The 21,995-nt window shown below is 54.1% G+C and overlaps 1 protein-coding gene and 1 long non-coding RNA gene across 19 annotated transcripts in view; one reads left to right on the top strand and one right to left on the bottom strand.

Moving 5' to 3' along the window:
• Positions 1 to 3,842: 3,842 nt before the first annotated feature.
• Positions 3,843 to 15,207, bottom strand: LOC147377583 (uncharacterized). The gene is made up of 5 exons (XR_015139438.1): positions 15,037 to 15,207; positions 11,357 to 11,522; positions 10,714 to 10,832; positions 5,818 to 5,860; positions 3,843 to 4,107 (listed from the first exon to the last, which is right to left on the bottom strand). It is a non-coding gene; the product is annotated as an uncharacterized LOC147377583 (long non-coding RNA).
• Positions 15,185 to 21,995, top strand: part of COL16A1 (collagen type XVI alpha 1 chain) — a 56,210-nt gene continuing 49,399 nt past the window's right edge. For 13 of the 18 annotated variants that reach the window (XR_015139399.1, XR_015139398.1, XR_015139397.1 and 10 more), the window contains exons 1-7: positions 15,191 to 15,456; positions 16,978 to 17,084; positions 19,348 to 19,422; positions 19,530 to 19,647; positions 20,495 to 20,618; positions 20,930 to 21,196; positions 21,784 to 21,864. Coding sequence is in view for 14 of the 18 variants with exons in the window: in XM_086333483.1 (XP_086189609.1) it covers positions 17,012 to 17,084; positions 19,348 to 19,422; positions 19,530 to 19,647; positions 20,495 to 20,618; positions 20,930 to 21,196; positions 21,784 to 21,864 (738 nt within the window). In the remaining 4 variants the exon portion in view is untranslated. Of the gene's footprint in view, positions 15,457 to 15,555; positions 15,691 to 16,977; positions 17,085 to 19,347; positions 19,423 to 19,529; positions 19,648 to 20,494; positions 20,619 to 20,929; positions 21,197 to 21,783; positions 21,865 to 21,995 lie in introns of all 18 variants that reach the window. The other 5 variants (XR_015139400.1, XM_086333545.1, XM_086333534.1 and 2 more) reach the window with 2 other exon arrangements.

Genomic DNA, 21,995 nt, shown 5'->3' with positions numbered 1-21,995 from the left:
TCTGCTTTACGGGCCAGGCTTGTGCTCAAACCACAACTCCGTCCCAAACTTCTGATCGACCTTGGGTAAATTAAATAACCTCTCTGAGCCTTAGATTCCTCTTCTGAGAAGTTTCTTAGGGCCTGGATCATTTTTTATAGTTTTAGAGGGTCAGGGATGGGCAGGGGCAAACCTTGGCCCAAGGAGGTATTACGAGAGTTCTCACACCGAGCAGTTGTCACATCTGGTGCAGCCTTGAGAAGCTTCTGGCAACATGCTCTGAGGCTGCTCACTATCAGTTAGGCCTGGGCCACTGTGGCCCCCTTGGTGTTCCTCATTATGCAGAGCTCAAGAGCCAAGACTGTGTCACCAAGGGGACAGTTGGGTCAGGCTGGCCATGTGGCACTGGGTGTGACCCAACAGGCAGTCCAGCTTGAGGCACCAGCAAGGTGGCAACAACATAGGTGCACACACACACACGTGTGTGAAGAAATACTGCTTCGATGAACTTGTCCAGAGTTTTGTGATTGAAAAATCCACAAAGAAGTTGTTTTCATTTCAGCAGACATGTAGGTATTATGCCTCGTGGGTTACTGTTATTTCTGTTATGAATCATGTATGGGGAGTATGAGGACATCTAAATGTCTTAGTCCGGCCCAGATGACTCCCATTCTGAGCTGCCGAAACTTCACAGCAGCCCAGCTGACCCACTTGGAGCCACTCAGTCAAGTCTAAAGCCAGAAGAGCCTGACTTGGTCATTCATTTATTCTGTAAACATTGTCTGATGCCAAGTTGTGCCAGACCCTGAACTGGGCACTGACAATGTAAAGATGAGGAAGACATACTTTTAAAGAAGGACACAGAAGAAGAGGGAAGCAGGACAAAGGGATGGATTTTCTTTCCTCTGCCCCAAACCTTCCAGGGGCCTCTTGTTTCTCTTAGAATAAAGTTACATTTCCTTCCTGTGGTCCCTGCCCATCTCTCTTGACAGAGCTCCAGTTGCATGTCCTCCTTTTTGCTCTTTGAACACAGTTTCTCCCACCCCAGGGCCTTTGCATATGTTATACCCACCACTTGAAAGGTTCTTCCCTGGTTATCTGCTTTCCTGGCTTCTCATCTTTTGATTGAAGCTCTAATGCACCTCCTGCAGACCCCTTGCCCTTCTGGACCATTTTTAGTCACATCATCCTAATCCTTCCATAGTACCACTTCTCCTGGTGAAATTACGGCACCTATCTTCTGTTTGGGCTTCCCTGGTGGCTCAGATGGTAAAAAAATCTGCCTGCAATGTGGGAGACCTGGGTTTGATCCCTGGGTTGGGAAGATTCCCTGGAGGAGGGCTGTCTCCTCCACCAGACTGTAAGCCTGTGAGGGCAAAACAGAGTGAGTCTCTGACATTCACACCATTGCCTGACACATGATAGGAACTTCATAGCTAATGTTGAATGAATGAATGAATGTGGAGTTTAAGGTTCCCATAGGACATCAAGAGGCAAGTATCCAGGAAGCTGGTAGAGCTAAGGCTCTGGCCCTTGTTTCTCCACTGCAGACCAGCTGCGTCTGCGTCTAGACTTGGGGGTAGAGGGAGGGTGTTGCATGTGCAAGCCTGGAAAGGAGAGAGCCCCAGAGAACACCAGCCTTCAAGCATGCATATTGCAGGAGGCTTCTTCCTTGCATATTAACTTGCTGCTGGACTGGCAGCTCCAGCTGCTAATGAATTTTTTAGTATTAGGGCCAACAGTTGACTGGGGATGAAGGCCACGTCCACTTGTGTGTGAGAGGGTTATGTGCAGCTATTTAGGCAGGGGTTTGTTCCCGGGTGGCCCGGGGCGCTACCATGTGCAGCCACATGTCTGAGTGGGCTCTGCCCTTAGCTGGCCAACAGCACACATGGGTGATTGATGCTTTACATGCCATCACTTCCAATCCCAACCCAGGGAAGGAAGGGTCCTTAGAAACCATGAGTTTCACTGCCCCCCCCCCAACACTGTGCAGAGAGGGAAAACAGGCCCACAGAAGGGAGAGGTTGCTCAACATTACACTAGGAGTCCATGGAGGGGAGAGTCAGGACTAGTGCTCAGTGGACACTGAGCATTTATGGAGAACTATGGTGAACGGAGTTGGACACGACTGAAGCTACTTAGCAGCAGCAGCATGGTGAACCTGGCGCTGCTATGGGGGCTCATCACACGAGGGAAGCTCAGGATCCAGGAAAAGGAGCCTGGGAAGTGGGAGTCAGAACTGGACATGAACAACAGGCCCAAGAGCAGGAGGCGTCTCCTCTGCCTTTAGTGGGAGGATGTCAGGGGAGGCATTTAAAGAAGACCACACTTGTACAGAGCTTTGAAGACCGATTGAAAACTCAGCAGGCAAAGAAAAGGGAAATGACACTGCTGGTGGAGGGTGCCACGTAAGCAAATGCATGGAGGCATGAAACAACCTGGAAAGTTTGGAAAATTGCAAATCATGAGGTTTGGGTGGAGAGGAAAGTGAGGAGGATGGGCTGCAGAGATGAGGTGGCGAAGGGAAGCAGGTTCCGATGGCAGTGGGCCTTGTGGGCCACGATAGGGGTTTGGATTTTATTCTGAGGACTGCTGGCAAATCACTGGAACAGTTTTGGGCTTTAGAAAGATTTCTGTAGCTCCCAAGGAAAAATGAATTCAACAAATACATTTTGAATGCATCCCTACAATGTGCCAGGCACCGCGCTGGGTCCTAAGAATTCAATTCTGAATGAGGCACACCTAGTTTCAGTCCTGCGGTGGGAAGCACAGACAGGTAGAGCAGGTGGGATTGTTGGCACACGGACTCAAGAAACATCCTATTTTTGTATTCTCATTAAATCAGCTCTAATCTGACTCTAACTCTAAGCCCTTTCCTACATGTTGGCAGAAGATTCAATCTCAACCACCTTGGGGCTGCCTGTCACTTTCCCTATAGGCTTGTGCGAGGACCTGCTGTCCCACCTGGGGTCTAAACATGGAGTCCTGATTCTGGGTACACTGGTTACATAGAGATAGATGCTCATTGTACTAGTCCATGGGGTCCCTTGAGCTTTGGCAACTCAGCTGTTCCTCTGCCACCCAGAGGCATTGAGGTTGGTACCCCAGTGCTTGGGCTCTGGCCTCCCCAGGTGTCCCACCCGTCCCCTCAGTTCCCATTATCTGTTGGGGGAGGGGCTACTGGACCCCAATCTCCACCACTCAGACGACCCCTGCTTCTGAATCCACTGCAGCTAGCTGCGTGCTCTCCTTTCTCTGCCCTCGTTGGCTGCCCTCTTCTCCCCATCCCTTGGGAACACCTAGCGCGGTCACTTCCAGAAGGCTAGCTTTTTCAAAAGTCAGGATGAGCCATCAAACTTCAAGCAGCTTTTGTGTTCAACCCCTCACAAGTTCCCGGAGGCTAGAAAAATCAAAGGGCTCAGATACCAGCTTGGAACTGGGAAGGGAGCAAAGTAATTAACATCTCGATAAAATATATTGCCACAAAAGTGGATAGGTGATGAGAGACCCAGGCACTGGGTCCTGTGGGAGCTCAGACAAGAGTTACCTAACTCATGCCAAAAGGCCAGGAAAAGCCTCCCAAGGAGGGGACTATTTTTTTTTTTTTTTGGCCAGACAGAGTCCTGAAGACAGCAAGGAAAAGTATTCTGGGAGGAGGGAACAGCAGGTATGAAGGCCTCGAGGTGACAGCCAACAGGGGTGTGTGATGAACTGATAATTGTTCTGTGAGAATAGCTGGGATTGAAGGAGGTGAGTCTGGGTGATAAAGAGCCTCCCAAGTCCCAAGCCAAGGTTTGGAGTTCATCTGACCAAGAGAAGCCACGGAAAATAATTAATCAAGGAAGTGACCCAAGCAGAGGTCTGGTTCAGAAACATTTAGTTGACTAGCAGTAGAAGAATGAATGGGGAGAGGGTAAAATTGGAGGCAGGGAAGGCAGTTGCCAGGAACTGCAGGGATCCAGGCAAAGGATGGTGGCTGCCTGGACCCCTGATGGTGGTCCAGTAATGAGGGAAGAGGGACAGGTTTTGGGGGTAGGGGGAGGGTGGATCTTCGAATGACTATCAGGGGTGAGTCCTTGAGATGGAGCAGAGCAGGATGTTGGTGTGAAGGTGTCAGCAGAAAATCTAGGGAGAAGAAGGAAGGATTGGGGGTGCAATGGACCCCTCCCCGCACCCCATCTCTGCATCCCGCGATTCCCAAACTTCCCACTAGATGGAGGGCTGGTGCTGGGAGACCGGCTCCGCCTCTCATCCTCTGCCCCTCACCCTCAGTGGGCTGGGCCTCCACTTGGGCTTCTCCAAACCCCGTGTGTCCCTGAACTCGACCCAGAGCACATGTATCAATATTTGGGGTCTTCAGCTGTCCCCACTCCCTAGGACTCTGTTCTCAGCCTCGAGGGCCCAGTAGTGAGGGCCCTCTGCCCCAGGTCGCCTCGGTGTAGAGCTCTGTGCCCAGGTATACAGGAGTGTTTCTGTGCTGGGGACTGCCTCCACCCCTTCAGCCTCCAAAACTGCCTGGCTCCCACAGATAGGTCCCCAGCCTAGAGGCATCCCCATCAATGGCGCCATTGTTGCCCTCGATGCTCTCCTTCTCCCGACCTCACGCTGGGGGAGGAGGCCCCCATCCCTCTCACTTTTGCTCCAACCCCCAAAGACGGGCCCAGTTCCGGTGCCAGGCTGTTAAGGAGAATGGCATCTAGGCCTTCCCGGACTTTGGGAACAGGATACGCGCTTGGCTGTGGGCGGAGCTAGTTAGGAGGCGGGGCCCAAGGTGGAGTCAGGGATGCCACCCGGGCCGTGGGTGTGGCCCAAGGCGGGCTAGGGGCGTGGCCTATGGCGGGGTGGTGTTGGGATCTCCTGAAACTGGAGGCTTCCTCCCCTCTCTCCCAGCACTCCCCGCCCCCGCCCCGTCCCAGCCTCTGCGGTCGCCCGGGAGTCCTGCCCGCTCTGGCTTTCAGTCCAATAGCCAGACAGACGGACGGTCGGGAGGCTCCTGGCCCCACTTAACAGAGGTCGTTTCTCAGGAGGCCGCGCCCAGCTCCCTGAAACTGCCAGGCCTTGCGAAGCCGAAGGGAAAAAGGAAGATACATTTTCTGGGCGCGCACCTCCCCCACCCCCTACACCCCAAGTGTTTCCGTTCTTTGCTAGACAGACAGCTAGAGGTCCTGGGGCTTAAGTCCTGAGCTGGAGAAGCTGGTCAGGCGCCTGCACCCCCATGAACCTCCCCCCGCCGCCCCTCGACGCTCAGGCTCTAAAAATAGATCGAGGCCAGGGAGCGTGCCTACGCAGGAGGGGGTCTGGGAGGCCTGAGTCACCCTGCCGGCAGGGCCTTCCCAGTCTCGAGAGCCGAGGCCGCCTTGACGGCTGGGCATCGCTCCGATCCTGTTGGCCCGACTCTGCACTCTTGGCCGTGCCATGTCCCCCTCCCATGCCCGGGGAGCCAGCCAGGCGATGGCGGACCCGGCCGCGTGAGCGGTAGCAGCCACAGCCGGGAAGGATTAGGAGTCCCCCGGTCCTGATTTATTTAGTTGTTTTTGCGTGCCTGCCGGCAGCGCCCCCATCCCCCACCCACCTGCGGAGCAGTCATGTCTACACCTGCCCTTCTCTCCTGCCCAGGCCCACAGAGATGTTCTAGGCTTCTGGGTGGGGACCTGGCCTCCGGGCAGCAAGAAGTCCCAACTTGGATCTTCGAGGTTCCAGAGTTAGCATTCCCATTCAACAGATGAGAAAGCTGAGTCCAGGAGAGAGGAAGGGGCCTATCACACAGCAGATTGTGCTGTGATATTCCTGGGTTCAAATCCCAGCTCTGACTCCTAGCCAGCCACTTCTCCCCACCTGTTTCCTTAAAGTGCTCGAGTTGAAGATGACATCCATTCACCTGTAAAATCGGAATAAGAATAGGTACTTAGGATTGTCCAGACGATTAAAATTATTCTTTAAAAAGCAGCAGTGACCTGCTGGGTGTTACATGTGGGTTTAGTTCAGTTATGTGGGATAAGTCAGTTATCTCTGGCACCTATTTTTTTCCGCTTCTGGATGTACAGAGGAGGATTAATGGGTGTGGTGCGGTGAGCCCCAGCTCCTACCCCCAGGGGCTCACCCAAGATGATTGGGGCCTGGTCAGGGCGCTTAAGTGAATGTGGAACGCTTGGGTCAGAGTGGAGGGAGGAAGGGGAGCATCCTGGCTTTGCATGGGTCTGGCTCACCTGGCGGTAAAGAATCTGCCTGCAATGCCGGAGACCTGGGTTCAATCCCTGGGTTGGGAAGATCCCTTGGAGAAAGAAATGGCAACCCACTCCAGTATTCTTGCCTGGAAAATCCCATGGATGGAGGAGTCTGGTGGTTACAGTCCATGGAGTCCCAAAGAATGGGACATGACTGAGCAACTAACGCTGGTTCCTGTTCTCAGGAGGGGGCATGTTTGGGTCGTTACAGGTTTAAGAGCCTCAGGCTCAGGGAACAAAGGGGCTCAAGAGTCTCTAAGATCATCTTTTCCTTGTTGGCAAAGGGCACAGGCCCTGAATCCAGGTCCCCTGTCCCAGGCTCTTTCTCCCCACCTTCCAACCACCTGTTCTCTGTCATCCAGACACCAATATCAAGCCTTTTCTGAATGATCAAGGCTGACAATACTCCAGTTGGTTTTATTTCTTTATAATATATTATTTAGGCCACTTCATGGAAAAAATTGTCTGATATCTGTTGGAAATGTCATTGACCTTTCAAAGCTACATGAAATCAGCTTTGTAAATAGGAAGGCAAGTGGGGTGGGGAGGGACTGCCAGCGATGAACGTGGGTGTAAGATGCAGGGCAAGAGTGCCCGGTGAATTAGCAGCCCTCCCCAGTACTAATGATGTTAATAATTAATGTTTTTGAGCATTTACTACGGACTTGGCTTAGTTTCATGTATTATCTCATTTAATCCTCCCAACAGTTCCATGTGGTTAGGTGCTATCATTATCACCCCATTTTACAGGTATGGAAACTAAGGGCTTAGAGAGATGACAGAAGAGAATGAAGCCAGGAAGTAGCAGAGCCAGGAACAAACCTTCTCCGAGCTTAGATTTTATTTCCCGCCTTGATGAAAAAGTTGGATTTTCACCCTGAAAATCCACTTCCTCAGTCTCCCTTTCTAGCTAGGTTGTCAGGACTCCCCAGTCCAGCCCCGGGCACTACTGGGAGGAGGTGGGGCTGGGCAGCAGCCAGTTTCTCTCCACCCAGAGTTCCAGGATTCAAAGAATTTATGAGTCCAACTGTCTGAGGCTCTTGCATGCAAAGACAGAGGCCGGGAGTCCCCAAGTGCTCCTCTCCCCACCATGCCTCACCCAGGAGACTCCTTGGCTTGCTCTCCACCAAAGGGAGTTTGTCCTGGGCCCTGTTTCATTCTTGCTGCCAGTATTTATAAAGGGCCTTGTCTCTGTCACATGCTCCAGGGATAAAATGGTAGCAGGCTTACAGTCTAGCAGGCTGATAATTAATTACACCCCTCCCTCTTCCAAGCTTCTGCTCAGATCTGCCCTTTCTGGGAGACTGTTCCCAACTGCCTTCCTCAGCCTCTTTGGGAAGGAAGGTGAAGACAGTCTCAAAGCTAAACATGGGAAGGGCAGGTGGGAAGGGAAGGCAGCCAACAGATGTGTTTGTTGCGGTGGTAAGGTTACACTCTCTCATCGTGTGTATGGAATAGCTAGCATCTATTGAGTTTCAGGAGCTGTGCACAGCACTTGAAATGTCTCATCTCAGGGAACTCTCACAGCATCCCTGTGAGCTGTGGACAATTCCATTTTATCAATAAGGAAACTGAAGCTCTCTCCAGGAGATGAAGGGATTTGCCAAAAGTCACACAGCTTGTAAGTGGTAGGAGTGAGGTTTGAACCCAATTATTCTGAGGCTGCAGCCCCCACCCTTAACACTAGGCTGAGTTCTTGTTTGACTAGACCTACGACTTCTTGGTGGTCCTGTGGTTAAGAATCTGCCTGCCAGTACAGAAGATACAGGTTGTATACCTGGTCCGGGATGATTCCACATGCCGTGGGGCAACTAAGCCCGTGCATCTCAACTACTGAGCCTATGCACTGCAACTACTGAAGTCTGTGCACCCTAGCTAGAGCCTATGCTCAGCAACAAAAGAAGCCACTGCAATGAGAAGCCCGTGCACCAAAACAGAGTAGCCTCGGCTTACCGGAACTAGCGAAGGTCTGCGTGCAGCAACGAAGACCCAGCGCAGCCAAAATAAATAAATAAAATTTTAAAAGAAAGAAACTAAGACTTAGAGAGGCCTAACAATTGGCTAAAGGTCATACAGCAAAACAGGGCTGTGAGTTGAGTTGGCTGGTACCCAAAATGATGCTTGGGTGAAGGTATACAAGCTATCCCACTAGGGCCTTGGGAAGCCAACTCTCGCACCAGAAGGGATTCCTGGGAATGGGGCAGGGCCTGGAGGAAGACCGGTGGCGGGCAGGTCTCTCTGAGGGTCTTCAGTGCTGCTTGGGCTGCACTCTCATCCCTGCCCCACAGGCTCTGTGCTATGGGACAAAGGACCTTGGGATGTCTTGGCAGAGGCACTGTCCCTCCCATGTGTGTTCTGAGGTGTCATCTCTGTGTCCTGCTCTGTGCAGGCCTGGGGAGGTGGCTGGTAGACAGGAGAAAAGGATGTTTAAGTCCTTAACTAAGTCCTTCACTGCCCTGGGGACTTCCGGTCTGTCTGGAGAGGAGGGAGGTGCCTTGTTGGGGACAGTGACGCTGGCGAGCATTTATGAGCATATTTGGTAGGTGCTGACAGCAGGAGAGCACCTTCCCCTTCGCCTATCTCTCCCATAATCCTTTCAGCAAACCCTAAGTGACAGATACTGTATCTCTGTATACTGCTTCTGCATACAGATGCTGTATTTCTGTTTATCCGAGGAAGAGGTGAAGTGATGCCACCAAATTACAGAGCCATGATTTGGACCCAGGTACGGAGGAGCCTGGTGGGCTGCAGTCCATGGGGTCACTAAGAGTTGGACACGATTGAGTGACTTCACTTTTCACTTTCGTGGATTGGAGAAGGAAATGGCAACCCACTCCAGTGTTCTTGCCTGGAGAATCCCAGGGACGGGGGAGCCTGGTGGGCTGCTGTCTATGGGGTCGCACAGGGTCGGACACGACTGAAGTGACTTAGCAGCAGCAGCAGCAGCAGCATAGGTGATCTAACACCGTGCTCTTCTGCAGGGTTTCTCACATGTGGTCCCTGGGCCCCAGCACCAGCATTGCCTGGGAAGTTATTTGAAAAGCAAACTGCTGAATCAGAAACTCTAGGGGTGAGGGGCTGACAGTCTGTGTTTAACAAGTCCTCCAAGCTCCCAACTTCTGCTCTCCTGCCTTATAGGCCCTGGGTGAGAGTGGGGCAGGGTGCAGGTGACCTATCTAAGATCACGGGCCCTGGAGTCAGACGGAGCTGAGTTCAGGCAGAACTAAGTTCAAATCTCTGCTCCACCACTTTCCAGCCCTATGACTTTGAGACTTTAATCATGAATCCCTGCTTTCCTAGCCTGTGAAGTGAAGGTGATAACACTGCCTCACCTCCTAGAATTGTTGCTGGTTAAAGATCTCATTTGACAGATGAAAAAAATGGCAACTCAGGGATCTCCTTGGGGGTCCAGTGGTTAAGAATCTGCCTTGCAATGCAGGGTTGCAGGTTCAATCCCTGGTTGGGGGGACTAAGATCTGAGCTGCAACTACTGAGCCTTTATGCCATAACTAGAAAGTCTGTGCGCCACAACGCAGGATCCTGCATACCACAACTAAGACCCAACACAGCCAAATTAATATTTTATAAAAAAGAAAAGAAAAAACGGTGACTCAGAGAGGGAAAGGGACTTCCCAGAGCCCTGCTGTGTGAGCTCCTTTCCAGAGAGGACTCTGCCCTGTGGGTCTGTCCCAAAGTGACCGTTTCCCATCCAGCTCCATCCTGGCTAGCTGTGTAACCTTGAGCTGATTACTCATGTTCTTTCTGCCTGTCTCCTCAGGCTTAGAGTGGGGATCATAACAGTGCCTGGGCTTCCCGCCGTTGTGGCGAGACTAAAATGAGTTTCTCCGTGTGTGGTGCCGACCAGCAACTTGAAAAGGGCTCAATAAATGTTAGCTGCTGTTATTGAAGGCAGATGCAGGAGCAACCCCTGTGTCTTCTAAATGGCCCCCAGCCCTGGTCAGAGCATGATTAAGAGTTTAAAGGAGGTCAGAGAGCGTGGGAATTCTGAGGGGTGGAACCTTCCTCTTGGAGGAGAGCATTTTGGACAGGATCATTCTGTATTGTGAGAGACCGTGTTGTGCCTTGTAGGATGTTTAGCAGCGTCCTGTGGCCTCTACCATCTAGATGTTAGGAGGTCCCCCCACCAAGCTGTGATGACCCCAGATATCTCCAGATGTTACCGAATATCTCCCGGGGAGGAAAATTGCCCCTGTTGAGAATCACTGAGATTATTTTAATAGGCAGGGTGGTCTGAGGTGCTTTGTTTGCCTCATGGGATGGTGGGGAGGCTGGGGTCCAAGGTCACACAGCAGGTAGAGATGGGCCTGGACTCCAGGGCTCTTGTGCCTGTCGCCTCTCCACAGGTCCCTCAGAACAGGTGGGCAGAGCCCAGGGGACAACCAAGCTGGGGCTCAGGATGCCTGGAGTGTCCCCGCTTCCCCCGTCGGAGTCTACTTCCCCGACCACTGCCCCATGCCTGGCAGTGCCCATCAGAGTCTGGGCTCACCTTTCCAGAAGCTCCAGGGTGGCCAAACCAAGCAGGTACCTGGTACCAGGTGCTACTGAAGTTGGGCATCTAAGAATGTAGCCAGGGCTGGGGTTGTCAGCGTGGAGCTCGCCATGGCCCTGTGAGGGAGAGGGGCATCAGCAGAGTGGAGCATCAGCCCGCCCGCCGGGACCATAAAGCTGCCACCAGAGGTGAAAGATGGGTCCCCCTGCCACTGGGATGCAGAGAGCCGTGGAGACGTGGTGACAGGGCTGATTTAGCGGGGGAGGAGGGAGGATGAGAGACAGTCAGAGATAAAGAGCCAGAAACAGAGGCAGAGAGACAGAGTGAAGAGAAGCAGAGAACATGGATGAGACAAAGAGAGACGGGAGAGGAGGACATAAGGACGCAAAAAATGCAAGAAACAGATCAGAGACGCACAGAGAGATGCAGTTAGAGACGCAGATCCAAAAATAGAGGGAGAGAGGAGAGTCAGAAACAGAGACAAAGATGAGAGGGAGCTGAAGAGGGGGCCGGAGTCACAGAGAGGGAGGAAAGAGAGCAGGAGAATTAGACGCAGAGAAAAGAGGCCAGATTCCGTGAGGAGACACATTCAGTCGAAGGAGACAGGACAGAGACATCCAGAGACGCTCAAGGGACTGACCTCTGCCTCTTCTCTGTGACTCACGCCCTCTGGGCATGTGTGTGTATCTCTGCCCACGTGCACATTCATGTCTGTGCTCCTGTGTCACACTTCCCGTGGGAGCCATCTGTATCTGAGAGCCCGGCAGTGCTTGGGTGCGTTCATCTGCTAATTCACCACTGGCTGCCTGTGGGGTGCAGGGCAGTGGGTATCAGTGAACATGGCCCCTCATGGAGATGCTTGCTTATTCATAGAAAAAGTATACAAAGAAATACCAGAGCTGTGCAGAGATGTGAAACGGAGTCATGTATTAGAGGACGACTCAGGGCTCCTCTATACCTGGTGGTCAGGGAAGGTCACTGAGGAGGTGAAGGGTGAGATAAGACCTGGATGTCAAAGAGCCAGCCTGGCAAAGATCAGGGGCAAATCCTTCCAGAAGGATGACTTGGTACAAAACTCTGAGGAGAAAACCAACTCGGTGAATGCAAGACTGAGAAAGGAGGCTGGTGGGGCCACAGCTTCAGGGGGTGAGGTGGCTGGACAGGAAGGCAGAGGGCAGATCATGAAGGATTTGGTAAGGCCAGGGGAAGGATGCCGGGTTCTTCTAGGTGAAATGAAAACTAGAAGACTGAAGCTGGATAGTGACGCCAACAGATACAGGTTTGGAAAGATCTCGCTGGCTGCTGGGTGGGAAGTAGGGGGTTGCGAGGCTCCTGCAGTAGTCCAGGCAAAAGAGGTGGGTGGCTTGGGTGAGACTGGGGAGAAGTGGGTGGATTCGGGCTGTGTTTTGGGTGTGGAATCAACAAGATAGTGGGATGGCGGCGAGAAAGGAAGGAGCCAAGGATGACTCCTGAGTGGTTTGCCTGAGCATCTGAATGAATTACGGTGGTGTTTACCAGCATGAGGAAGACACGGAGAGGCAGCTCTGTGGGGAACAGTACAGGAGTCTGTTTCGGCTGTGTGATGTGCCTGTGTGTGTATGTGTGTGCACCTGTGTGCACATCTGCTGGGCCCAGGTGTGCATGTGTGCCTGTGTAGGTTCAGACCACCTCTTGCTTGGCCATGTGGGGGCTCCTGGGCCTGACCTGGGACCAGGCCCTGTCTTGACTCTTTGCTTCCCCCAGCCCCAGGTGCTGCCCCTGCCAGATGGGGATTCCCCAAGGGCCAGCAGGAACAATGGGGTGGGCAGGCCCTTGGCGCTGCTGACATCTGGGCACACAACCCCAGGCCCAGGAGGCCCGGGAGCCCTGCCCGGCAGTGGCAGGCAGGCTCCGGGGCAGCTGGTGGCGATTAGCAGCATTGATTACCTCGTGGTGATGCCATCTGGGGTGAGGGCACTGAGCCCAGCCCCACGGGATACCCTGCTTGCTGGCATGCAGGGCTTTCTGGGGCTGAATGCATGTAAATGTGTCAGTGTCGCGGCCTGCGTGTGTGTGGACGCCCATTGGTGAGTAAATATCTGAGCAGGGGTTTCTGTGGGAGCCGAGTCTGTGTGGCTCCCCGTGTCTGTGTCTGCGCATGTATGTGCTGCAGGTTTCCCTGTGTGCATATATGAAGAATGATGCCTGTGGGCACGGGTGTGTGTTTCTATGTGTATGTTTGTACACACACGTCTACATGTGCCTGCATGTCTTTGTGCATATCCAAGTACATGAAATACTGTATGTGTGCATTCTGAAAATGACGCACCTGTGTTTGAGTACACCCAGGGGTGTATTTCTGTGGCTTCATCTGTGCTCACATGTGTGTTTCTATGTGTCTGCTTATGTGGAGGAGTATTGTGTGTGTGCATGTGTCTGTGTAAACCTGTCTACATTTGCACACGGAGTCTATACACATGTGCTGTGAGAGAACATATCTAACTCTCTGCTTCTGCATGGGTGCATATATGTGTCTGGGGCAGGGAGGGGCACAGGCCCATTTCTAGACTATGTCTGTGATAGTATATCCAGGCACAGGGTGTGCCCCAGGCTTGGCTGTTCTTATGCGCACCCTTAGGGAGCAATGGAAAGGGATCTGGACTCCCCCTTCTCAGGTCCTTTCTGCTCTGGGTCCAGCCATCCCCTCATGCCTAGGAGGGTCTGGGGTATGAGTGGGGGAAGGATTGGGGGTGCCCAGGGTGGCACAGTGGTTAACAGCATGTGCAGTGGGTCCAGGCTAGCTGACGTGGGCCCCTGCCCCACCACCCACTATGTGACCTTGGGCAAGTTGGGTCATTCCTATGCTCCGGGTTTCTCCATCTGTAAAATGGGGGTAAGCACAGAATTCTCTTTCTGGGGCTGTTGTGAGGATGAAAGGAGCTAGCCGATGTGAAATGCTAAGCACAGAGCCTGACCTCTGTCTGGGTGTTGTCTATTCATTCCCAAGTGCCTGCCGCTGGGGCAGCACCCTACGGGACAGAGCCTGTGCCTACCCACTCCTCAGGCCAAAGCTCCCAGAAAGCCCCACCCCCTCCACTTCCCGCCTGCTGAGCTCAGCGCTTCCCAGGCCCTGCCACTGTCGTAGCCACATCTGGGCCGTCTCTGCTCAGGGACCACAGTGGTGCGCCTCCGTGGCCATGGCTGGGGTTTCCGCTGACTCAGTGCCTCAGGCTCTGGGGGCAGGAAATCCCAGTCCTGCCCCCCCACCCCCACCTCAGGTTACATGGGGCCACAGGGCTATGGCTCCACAATGTTGCTTTTCCAGGAAGACCCCTGCCCCCCAATCAGGGGACTCCAGTTGCTCCCCCCAGGGGCATTCTTATGCTCAAGGACTTCTTGAACCTACTTCTCAACAGGTCCTCTTCCTTGGGGCCCAGAAATTTGCTACCTCCTTTAGGAGGGTCACTTTGATCATCCCCCTGCCTCTGGACAGAACTAGACACTTTACCTGCTTCCTTCTCCTCGGAAATCCAGTCTTCTCCTCATCCAACCTCAATTCCCCTTGCTTCCTTGCATTCTGAGCATAAAGCAAAACCCTCTCCATTGCTGGGCTGGCCCAGAGTCACCCCTCACCCCATCCTCCATCCTCACATCCTGCCAGCATTCACCATAATAATGATAAAACAGCGAATATTTATTGAGCTCCTCTTTTGTGCCCTTGGTAAGCACTTTTACAGACTAATTTGTTTTCTGCTCACAAAGTATATGCAGTCATTATCCCATTTTACAGATGAGAAAGTAAAGTCATCGTTAACTAGTAAGTTCAAAACTAGAGGATAGAGATTTGAGCCCTTCTAACCTCATGGAGTTAGGAGGAATAAGGGGACCCGCTGGGTTCCACTTGTCTGGAATTGAGTCCAGAGAAGAAGGGGTTAATTTAGCATCCTCCCCAACTCTTGGAGGGAGCCCCCCTCCCCCCAGTTCAGACGGTCAGAGAACAGAGTCACAGGGAATGTTAAACTCAGAAACTGGAAAAAGCTGACCAAGGAGGCTTGGGCAGCAGCCACGTCACGGGTGCCGCGGAACTGGGGAGGAGGGTCTTCATTCCCCCTCCCCCAGCCCCACCCCCACCCCCGTTTCTGGAGGCCCAGCCGGGAAGGGGAAGGTGATGGCAAAGGGGAGGCCTTTCAAGCTCCAGGCCTGGCTCTTAAAGGGCCGGACACTGCCCCCCACCTCCCCCCCGCCTCCCACCCCCCCCACCCCCCCCGCGACGCCTGCAGCCAGAGCCCCCTTGCAGGGCAGCTCCGGGCACGCAGGGTCCCGCCTAGCTCGCTCGCTCACCTGGCGGGCAAATGGGAGGGGCGGGCCTGGGAGCGCAGCCAGGCCAGCAGCGGGGCCGCGCGTCCCGCCGCCTCTGCCACCGCTGGAGCCCCCTCTCGGTCCTCCCTCCCTCCTCCAGCCTGGCGGGCGGGTCCAGCTGTGTTCCATTAGCGGCCCTGGCAAGTCCCCAGCCCCCTGGAGCCGCCCCCTATTCCCCCACCCGGAGTAGCCGGCAGTCCCCGGCAGTCGCGCGCGCGGGCGCGCGAGCCGGACAGCCTTCAGCCCCCAAAGCTCGGGACCCGAGAACTTGGCGTCCCCGAAGCCGGCCAGAAGTGATCCAGGACCTTCCAGCGGGCTGAGGAACCCAGGCCCTGCTTTCTGGGGTTGGCTGCATTGGGCTGCCTGGATTACTCAGTAAGGTGGGGGCGAACCCCAGCCACGGTAAGTGAGGGTGGAGGGGGTTGCCTCCGGCTCTGGGCTTGCTGTGTGACCTGGGGCAAAAGGCGTTCCCTCTCCGAACTTCAGTCCTCTTCTTTCTAGCCGGATAAGCTCTTACCTCCATGGCAGTTCTGACTCTCCCTGCCCCCAAGTCTGTGCCTTCCTATTGGGATGGGATCGTTTCCTCGCGGAAGCATCTCTCCTATCTCTATAGTGCCCTGCTCTGGCTGGGGCTAGGTGAGTGGAGGCCAGAGGTCAGGAGCGGGAAGGGGACAGGGAGCGCATGGAAGTTCACGCCTCCACATGCACTCATACGCCTCACACAGCTGACAGTCCTTCCACTGACTGGCAGGAGGGGGAGGTCAGGAGAGGGTTGGAGGGATAGGAGGTGCATACCGGAAGAACGAAGAACGGGGGATGAGTGGGGCGGGGGGGAACAGTTCTGCCTCAGGAAGAGGGAGATTGGGGTCCTATCTCCAAATATATGGAGGCGAGGGGTCCTTCCTGCTCTCGTTCCCCATCCAGAACTGAGGGAGGGGGAAACAGAATTCCTTTACAGCTGGAGAGAATGAGGTCAGACTTGCATAAGAACTTCCCAACAGGAGGGCCTACAGGAAGGGTAGTCATCGCCTGCCTGTGTGCACGTGTATGGGTACAAGCTGGTGTGTCTGGGTGGCCCCTGAACACATGTCTCTGTGAGCCTGCCTGTGTGTAGGTAGGCTTGTGTGCACACAGTGCACAAATATGCCTGTGTGTATATATGCCTGTATATCTGTGCATATCATGACTGTGTGCGCACGCGCGGGCTGCCTGTCTCAGGGGAGGCTGGATGATGTATGGCTCGCCTGGCCGCTTGCTGAGCCCGAATTGATTTATCTGGGCCCATCCATCAGGGTTTAATAAAACTAAAAGACGAGCATCCATCAGCAGGGGAGATTGGCAACAAGGTCCTGAGCCCGGTGACCTGCTCTCCCGCCCACTGCACCCATGAGGGAAGCTTCCTTGGCCCCTGTGATGCCTCTAGGAGACACAGCTCAGTTGTCAGCCCCTTGTGGGTGCCAGAAAGGGCCGGCTGGCTGAGCTGGGTGCAGCTAGCCAGGTACCAGATTAGCATATACCTATACAGTGCACAGGTTGATAAAATATTGAAATACTTCCAAGCGTCTTGGCAAATAGCCTCTGCTTCAAACCTTTTAGGACCCTTTTGATCTCTCTTCAGTCCAGCAACTGTCCACTAGCACAGCCCGATGCTGCCTGGACCTGGTTTCACTGCTCTGGCCAGCATTCTGTGCTGGCTGCTGGGTATCCGTGCCATACCGGTGGTTAAATATTTTGAATATCACCGTGGCCCAAATCCTAGCCCAAGGCCTGTGGTTGGGCCTCTGAGAGGGACTGATGCCTGGTCAGACCTCCTGCCACCCCAGGACCAACGCCTGGGCCCCACAGGCTGGCTGCTGCTTGCCCATGTGAGAAATTGTTCTCTGTGAGCTCTGGAATCCACCTTCCCCCTCCCTATGGTTTCAGGTCCTGTGGCTGCAGTTGACTTCTCTGGACCAGGATGTGGGCATCTTGGGCTCCTGGCTTGTGGCTGCTCAGTCTATATGTTACCTACAGCCATGGAGCAGATGCAGGTAAGGATCAGAGTGCCATAGGCCTGCCACTGACTCTCTGAGGTGTGGGGTCCTATGCAGGTATGTGACCATGGGCCTCAGTAACGTGGGCATTTATAGGAGAGTCCAGAGGCTGGGCTCAGGGTGGCCTGAGCTGTTTGTACACATGAGCCAGCGTGAGGCGAGCTAGAGCAGGGGTTCCCGACCTCCAGGATCTAACACCTAATGATCTGAGGTGGAGGTGACGTAACAATAATAGAAATAAAGTGCACAGTAATTGTAATCGTTCCTGAAACCATCCCTGTCGGACCCTGGTCCTTGGAAAAATTGTCTTCCGTGACACTGGTGCCTGGTGCCGAAAAAGTTGGGAGACTGCTGAGCTAGAAAGTGTGCGTGTTTCTGTCTATGTATCTGTGTGTCTCTGGGCCTCTCTGTTTTTACATCTCAGAGCTGCTCTGTGCTCTGTACATACTCCTATGTCTCTGTGTATGAGAAGAACCCCCCTCCCCAATACATAAACCCAACCTGTGCCCCAAGGGCTGGTGAGGCCAGTGTGGTGGGGAGGAGCCGGCAGCAAGCTCTCCTTGCAGACAGGCCAGGACTCTCCAGTCCTTTCCATGTGGAGGATCCATCCTCCAGCCCACGTGCTCCTCCTCCTCCCTGGCAATCTTGGATAAAGGGCCTGCCTCAAGGCCCAGACACTGGATAAGACAGAAGGGTGTAGCTTTCCAGGGCCCAAAGCCAGAGGAAGTTGACCGGGCAGCTTGCCCTGCCCTGCTGGGTGCCCTCTGGCTGTGTAGTTGAGCAGAAATAGAACTCCTAGAACCCCCAATACAGCCAAAAGAGGCAGAAAAACCCAGGGACAGATGTGAGAGGGTATATGTGGCAACCTGTGGGCTGTGTGTCTACGTATGTGTATTCACATGTTCCCACGTATGCTTTACTCTCCTCTCCCTCACCGGGTCCCCTGGGGATTGAGGCAGAAAATTTCAACATCTGTGAGGAATTTGGGCCCATTGCCAAGGGGTGAGTCACCCCTTGCTGCTGCTGATACTAAAGACGGTGATAGTTTTTCTGGCCAAACCTGGGGGCAGAAGGATTCAGGGAGGGGGGTTGGTCACTGAGCCTAGGGATCCAGGATGCCTTCTTCTAGCCAGGGATCCAAGGAGTCCAGTGTCCCAGCTTCTAGGAGCTATATCCATCGCCTTGTCCCAGCTACCCTATCTGCATTGATGAAAAAGCTCTCTCTTTTTAAAAATTCTAGCCTCTATCTCTTCTGTTGTAGTACCTCTCTCAAAACTTCTGTTCAATCAGCCCTAGAGAAGAGGCAGGCCCATGGCTGCCTACCTGGTCCCTTTAAGGTTTTGGAGACCTGAATAAGCTATCCCCTTCTGCAGGAGCCTCTACCCCCTTCATATATCCTGTCTGGAGCCCTAAGGCTCTGGTGGTTCCCTTGAGCTTGTGGTCCACTCAGGCCCTCAGTCTCTCCTCACAGTTTCATAAGGTGGCTATCCAGGTGAAAAGTCAGTCTGTTGACTCAGACTTGCGTCTGGCCTGCTTTGTTTTGGCTGCGGAGCGGAACCCCATCCACTGCTGAGAGCACATGTGCCCGCGGCCCATGGCATCCCTGGTGGCACAGGCATCTACAACTCACACATGTGCAGACCCGCGTGTGCATAGATATATAACACAGTGTGCACGGATCTGACATCGCCTTGCCCTCGAAGTGCTCCTTTGTCCCCCACTCAGGTGTGTGTTGTGGGATATGTGAGCTGTCTAGAATTTATTTCATTCTCTAGAATGAAAGCAGCCTGGCCCCTGTCTTGGGGCTCTAGGAGAGGTCTGGGTTCTAGGAGATCTTGCTCAGCTATGAACTCACTTACTAGCCTTAGGCCAGGCCTCAGTCTTCCCATCTGTGCCCTGACTCCCAGGGTGGGTAGGTAGGATTAGTCGCTAAGTCATGTCTGACTCTTGCGACCCTGGCAGGCTCCTCTGTCCATGGGGTTTCCCAGGAAAGAATGCTGGAGTAGGTTGCCATTTCCTTCTCCAGGGGATCTTCCTGACCTAGGAATCGAACCGGGGTCTCCTGCATTGCAGGCAGACTCTTTACCGACTGAGCCACCACCAGGGTCAGAAGGCAAAAGCTGAAAGGAGCCCAAGGCAGAGCCTGGCTGAAGATCCAGAGTGGGGAACATGAACTGGCTCTGTCCCAGGTTCCCCAAGAACTATGCCTCCACCTCAGCCTGACCCCCTCCAGATGCCCCCACTGCCAATTCTTTTGCAGGGGAGCAGTGCCCACCTTCTCATCAAGAAGGACTCAAGTTGGAACACAGAAGTGACTTATCGACCAACGTGACTGGTGAGCGCCCAGCTCAGCCTGTTGTCCCCCCTCCGCCATCTTCCTGGAGTGGCCTGTACCCCACTCACCTGCCCAGCTGAGCTCGTCATCTGGTGTCTCCCCTAAAGGCTTCAACCTCATCCACCGACTCAGCCTCATGAAGACATCTGCTATCAAGAAGATCCGAAATCCCAAGGGACCATTCATCTTGCGACTGGGGGCAGTCTCAGTCACCCAGCCCACTCGGTAAAGGCCCCAGTGTGGCCACTGGGAACCAGTCTCAGCCACACTCCCCAGCAACTCTGGATGTGGAGCTTAAGCTCAGGGGGCACCCGTGGGTCATTTATCTCTCTACTTGCCGGGAGTCAGCCTGGTCCCACTCCTGGGCCTCGCAGGGCAGGCAGCGAGGGGACTGGCAGGCCCACCCTCTGCCCTTTCCCCATCTCTGGCTAGCAGTAGGTGAGGACAGGTCTGCATCCCATGGGCACTGTGAGGACCCCAGGATGGAGGAGGGAGTCTGAAAGAGTTGGGTGTGTTTGTATGTGCGCGTGTGTGTGTTCACATGCATTGATGTGTGTCAAGTTCAAGCTCCTACAAGTTCCTGAGTGTTTTGGCCTCTGCTTACCTCTCCAGACTCATCTTCCAGAATGTTCCTCTTTCTTTCCTGATTCTCTAGTCATGCTCAATCCAGTCATCTTTTTTCAGTATCTCTTCCCTTCCCCCAGGCCTGGTCATGTTCCCCATGGCATCCTGGTTTCCTTGGAATCCTCATGAAAGAGCAAAACAGTCATTCTGAGGATTCGTTGTTCATGGCCTTACCTCCCCCATCATCCCATCAGACTTGCAGGCTGCCTGAGGACAGGCCTCTTCTCTGTCTTTTCACCTGTTACCTGCAGCAACCAGACCACCCCGACGCATAGTAGGCCCTTGAGAAATGTCTGTAGAATGAATGGGTGTGTACGTATATGTGTGTCCATGGGACGTTATGTGCCTATGTGTGTCTCATGTAGGTTCAACAGTGTTGAGGGCCCAGGGTGGGCAGCAGACGGTCTCTTACCTGAGCCTCAGGGTACCCTCCTTGTTCTACCCCCAGACGCGTGTTCCCTCGTGGCCTCCCCAGTGAGTTTGCCCTGGTGCTGACACTATTGATGAAGAAACACACCCACCGGAACACGTGGTATTTGTTTCAAGTGACTGATGGAGACGGGTACCCGCAGGTGAGCCTGGCGCCCCGCTCGCTCCACCCCCGTTGCTCTTGGGTATCGAGTGGTGCCAGTCCAGCCCAGCTTCTGTCCCAGCTTGTGATTCTGGAGCCTCCCTGCTCCACCCCAGTACTCACCCTTGAGGCCACCTGCAGCCCACCTATCCCATTCTTTTAGAAGGTATTTCTCTGTGACTCCAGCCAGCTTTCCTTGCTCTGTGGGCTGTTTCCCTTCTTGTGAAATGAGCGGGAGGGCCCTTACCTTTGGCAGGCTGTGGCTCACGGGGCTCTGATTCTGTGTCCCTGCCTTTCCCCCTCTCCACACAGATTTCCCTGGAAGTCAACAGTCAGGAGCAGAGTCTGGAGTTAAGGACCCGGGGCCAAGATGGTGACTTTGTGTCCTGCATCTTCTCAGTGCCCCAGCTCTTCGACCTGCGTTGGCATAAGCTGGTGCTGAGTGTGGCCGAACGAGTGGCCTCCATGCACGTGGACTGCATGTCAGCCTCCTCCCAGCCTCTAGGGCCCCGGCGATCCATACAGCCTGTGGGCCATGTCTTTCTGGGCTTAGATGCTGAGCAGGGCAAACCTGTCTCGGTGAGTGCTAGGTCGGGCTTGGACTCTCCTCCCACTTTCTGGGAGCCTGAGTGGGCTCCCCAGAACCTGTATCTCACCAGGGCTCAGAACCCCCTTATGTGTCCCCATTGACCTCCAGGTGCAGCCTGGCATTCAAGGCCTTTCATGACCTGGGCCCTAAAATGTCTGCAGCATCACCTTCTGTTCCGTCTGTCCATGCACCTTGGCTCTGGCTGATCCCATGCCGGCCATCCATCTCACCTAATACTTTCACACCTCTAGCCTTTGCCTATGCTGTTACCTCCACCTGCAATGCTTGTCCTTGAAACCTACCTGCTGAATACCTACTGGTCCTCACGGCTTAGCTTGAATGGAACCTCCTCTTCCCCGCTTCTTCTGGCCAAAGCGAACGTTTCTCCCGCCTCTCCCTCTATCTTGGGTGTATGGTTTTGCTTTGTATTTTGTGACTATATTCTTGATGATCTCCCAGGCCAGACTGGAAAGCCTCTGAGGGCAAACCCTGGGATGGAGCCATCTCTGTGCCTCCTTGGGGGCCAGGACACAGAGCTGTTTGTTAAAATGAAGTGACACTTGTGTGTCCCCTGCAGTTTGACCTTCAGCAGGCACACATCTACTGTGACCCAGAGTTCGTGCTGGAGGAGGGCTGCTGTGAGATATTACCAGGAGGGGTGAGTGGCCTGGACCCAGCCCAGCTGGGAGAGGCTGGGGCACTGCCTTGGGGCACAGTGTGCTGGAGGAGAAGGGCTGGGAAGGGGATGCCTAGACATCTTAGGATGCTGAGTGTGTTAAGGGGGGGTCC

Source organism: Bos grunniens, chromosome 2 (assembly GCF_055505025.1).
Source record: "Bos grunniens cultivar Pamir isolate PY7600 chromosome 2, Bosgru_T2T1.0, whole genome shotgun sequence".
Classification (NCBI taxonomy): Eukaryota; Metazoa; Chordata; class Mammalia; order Artiodactyla; family Bovidae; genus Bos; species Bos grunniens.
The sequence above is the reverse complement of the archived record's forward strand: the minus strand, read 5'-3'. Positions and strand labels throughout refer to the sequence as shown.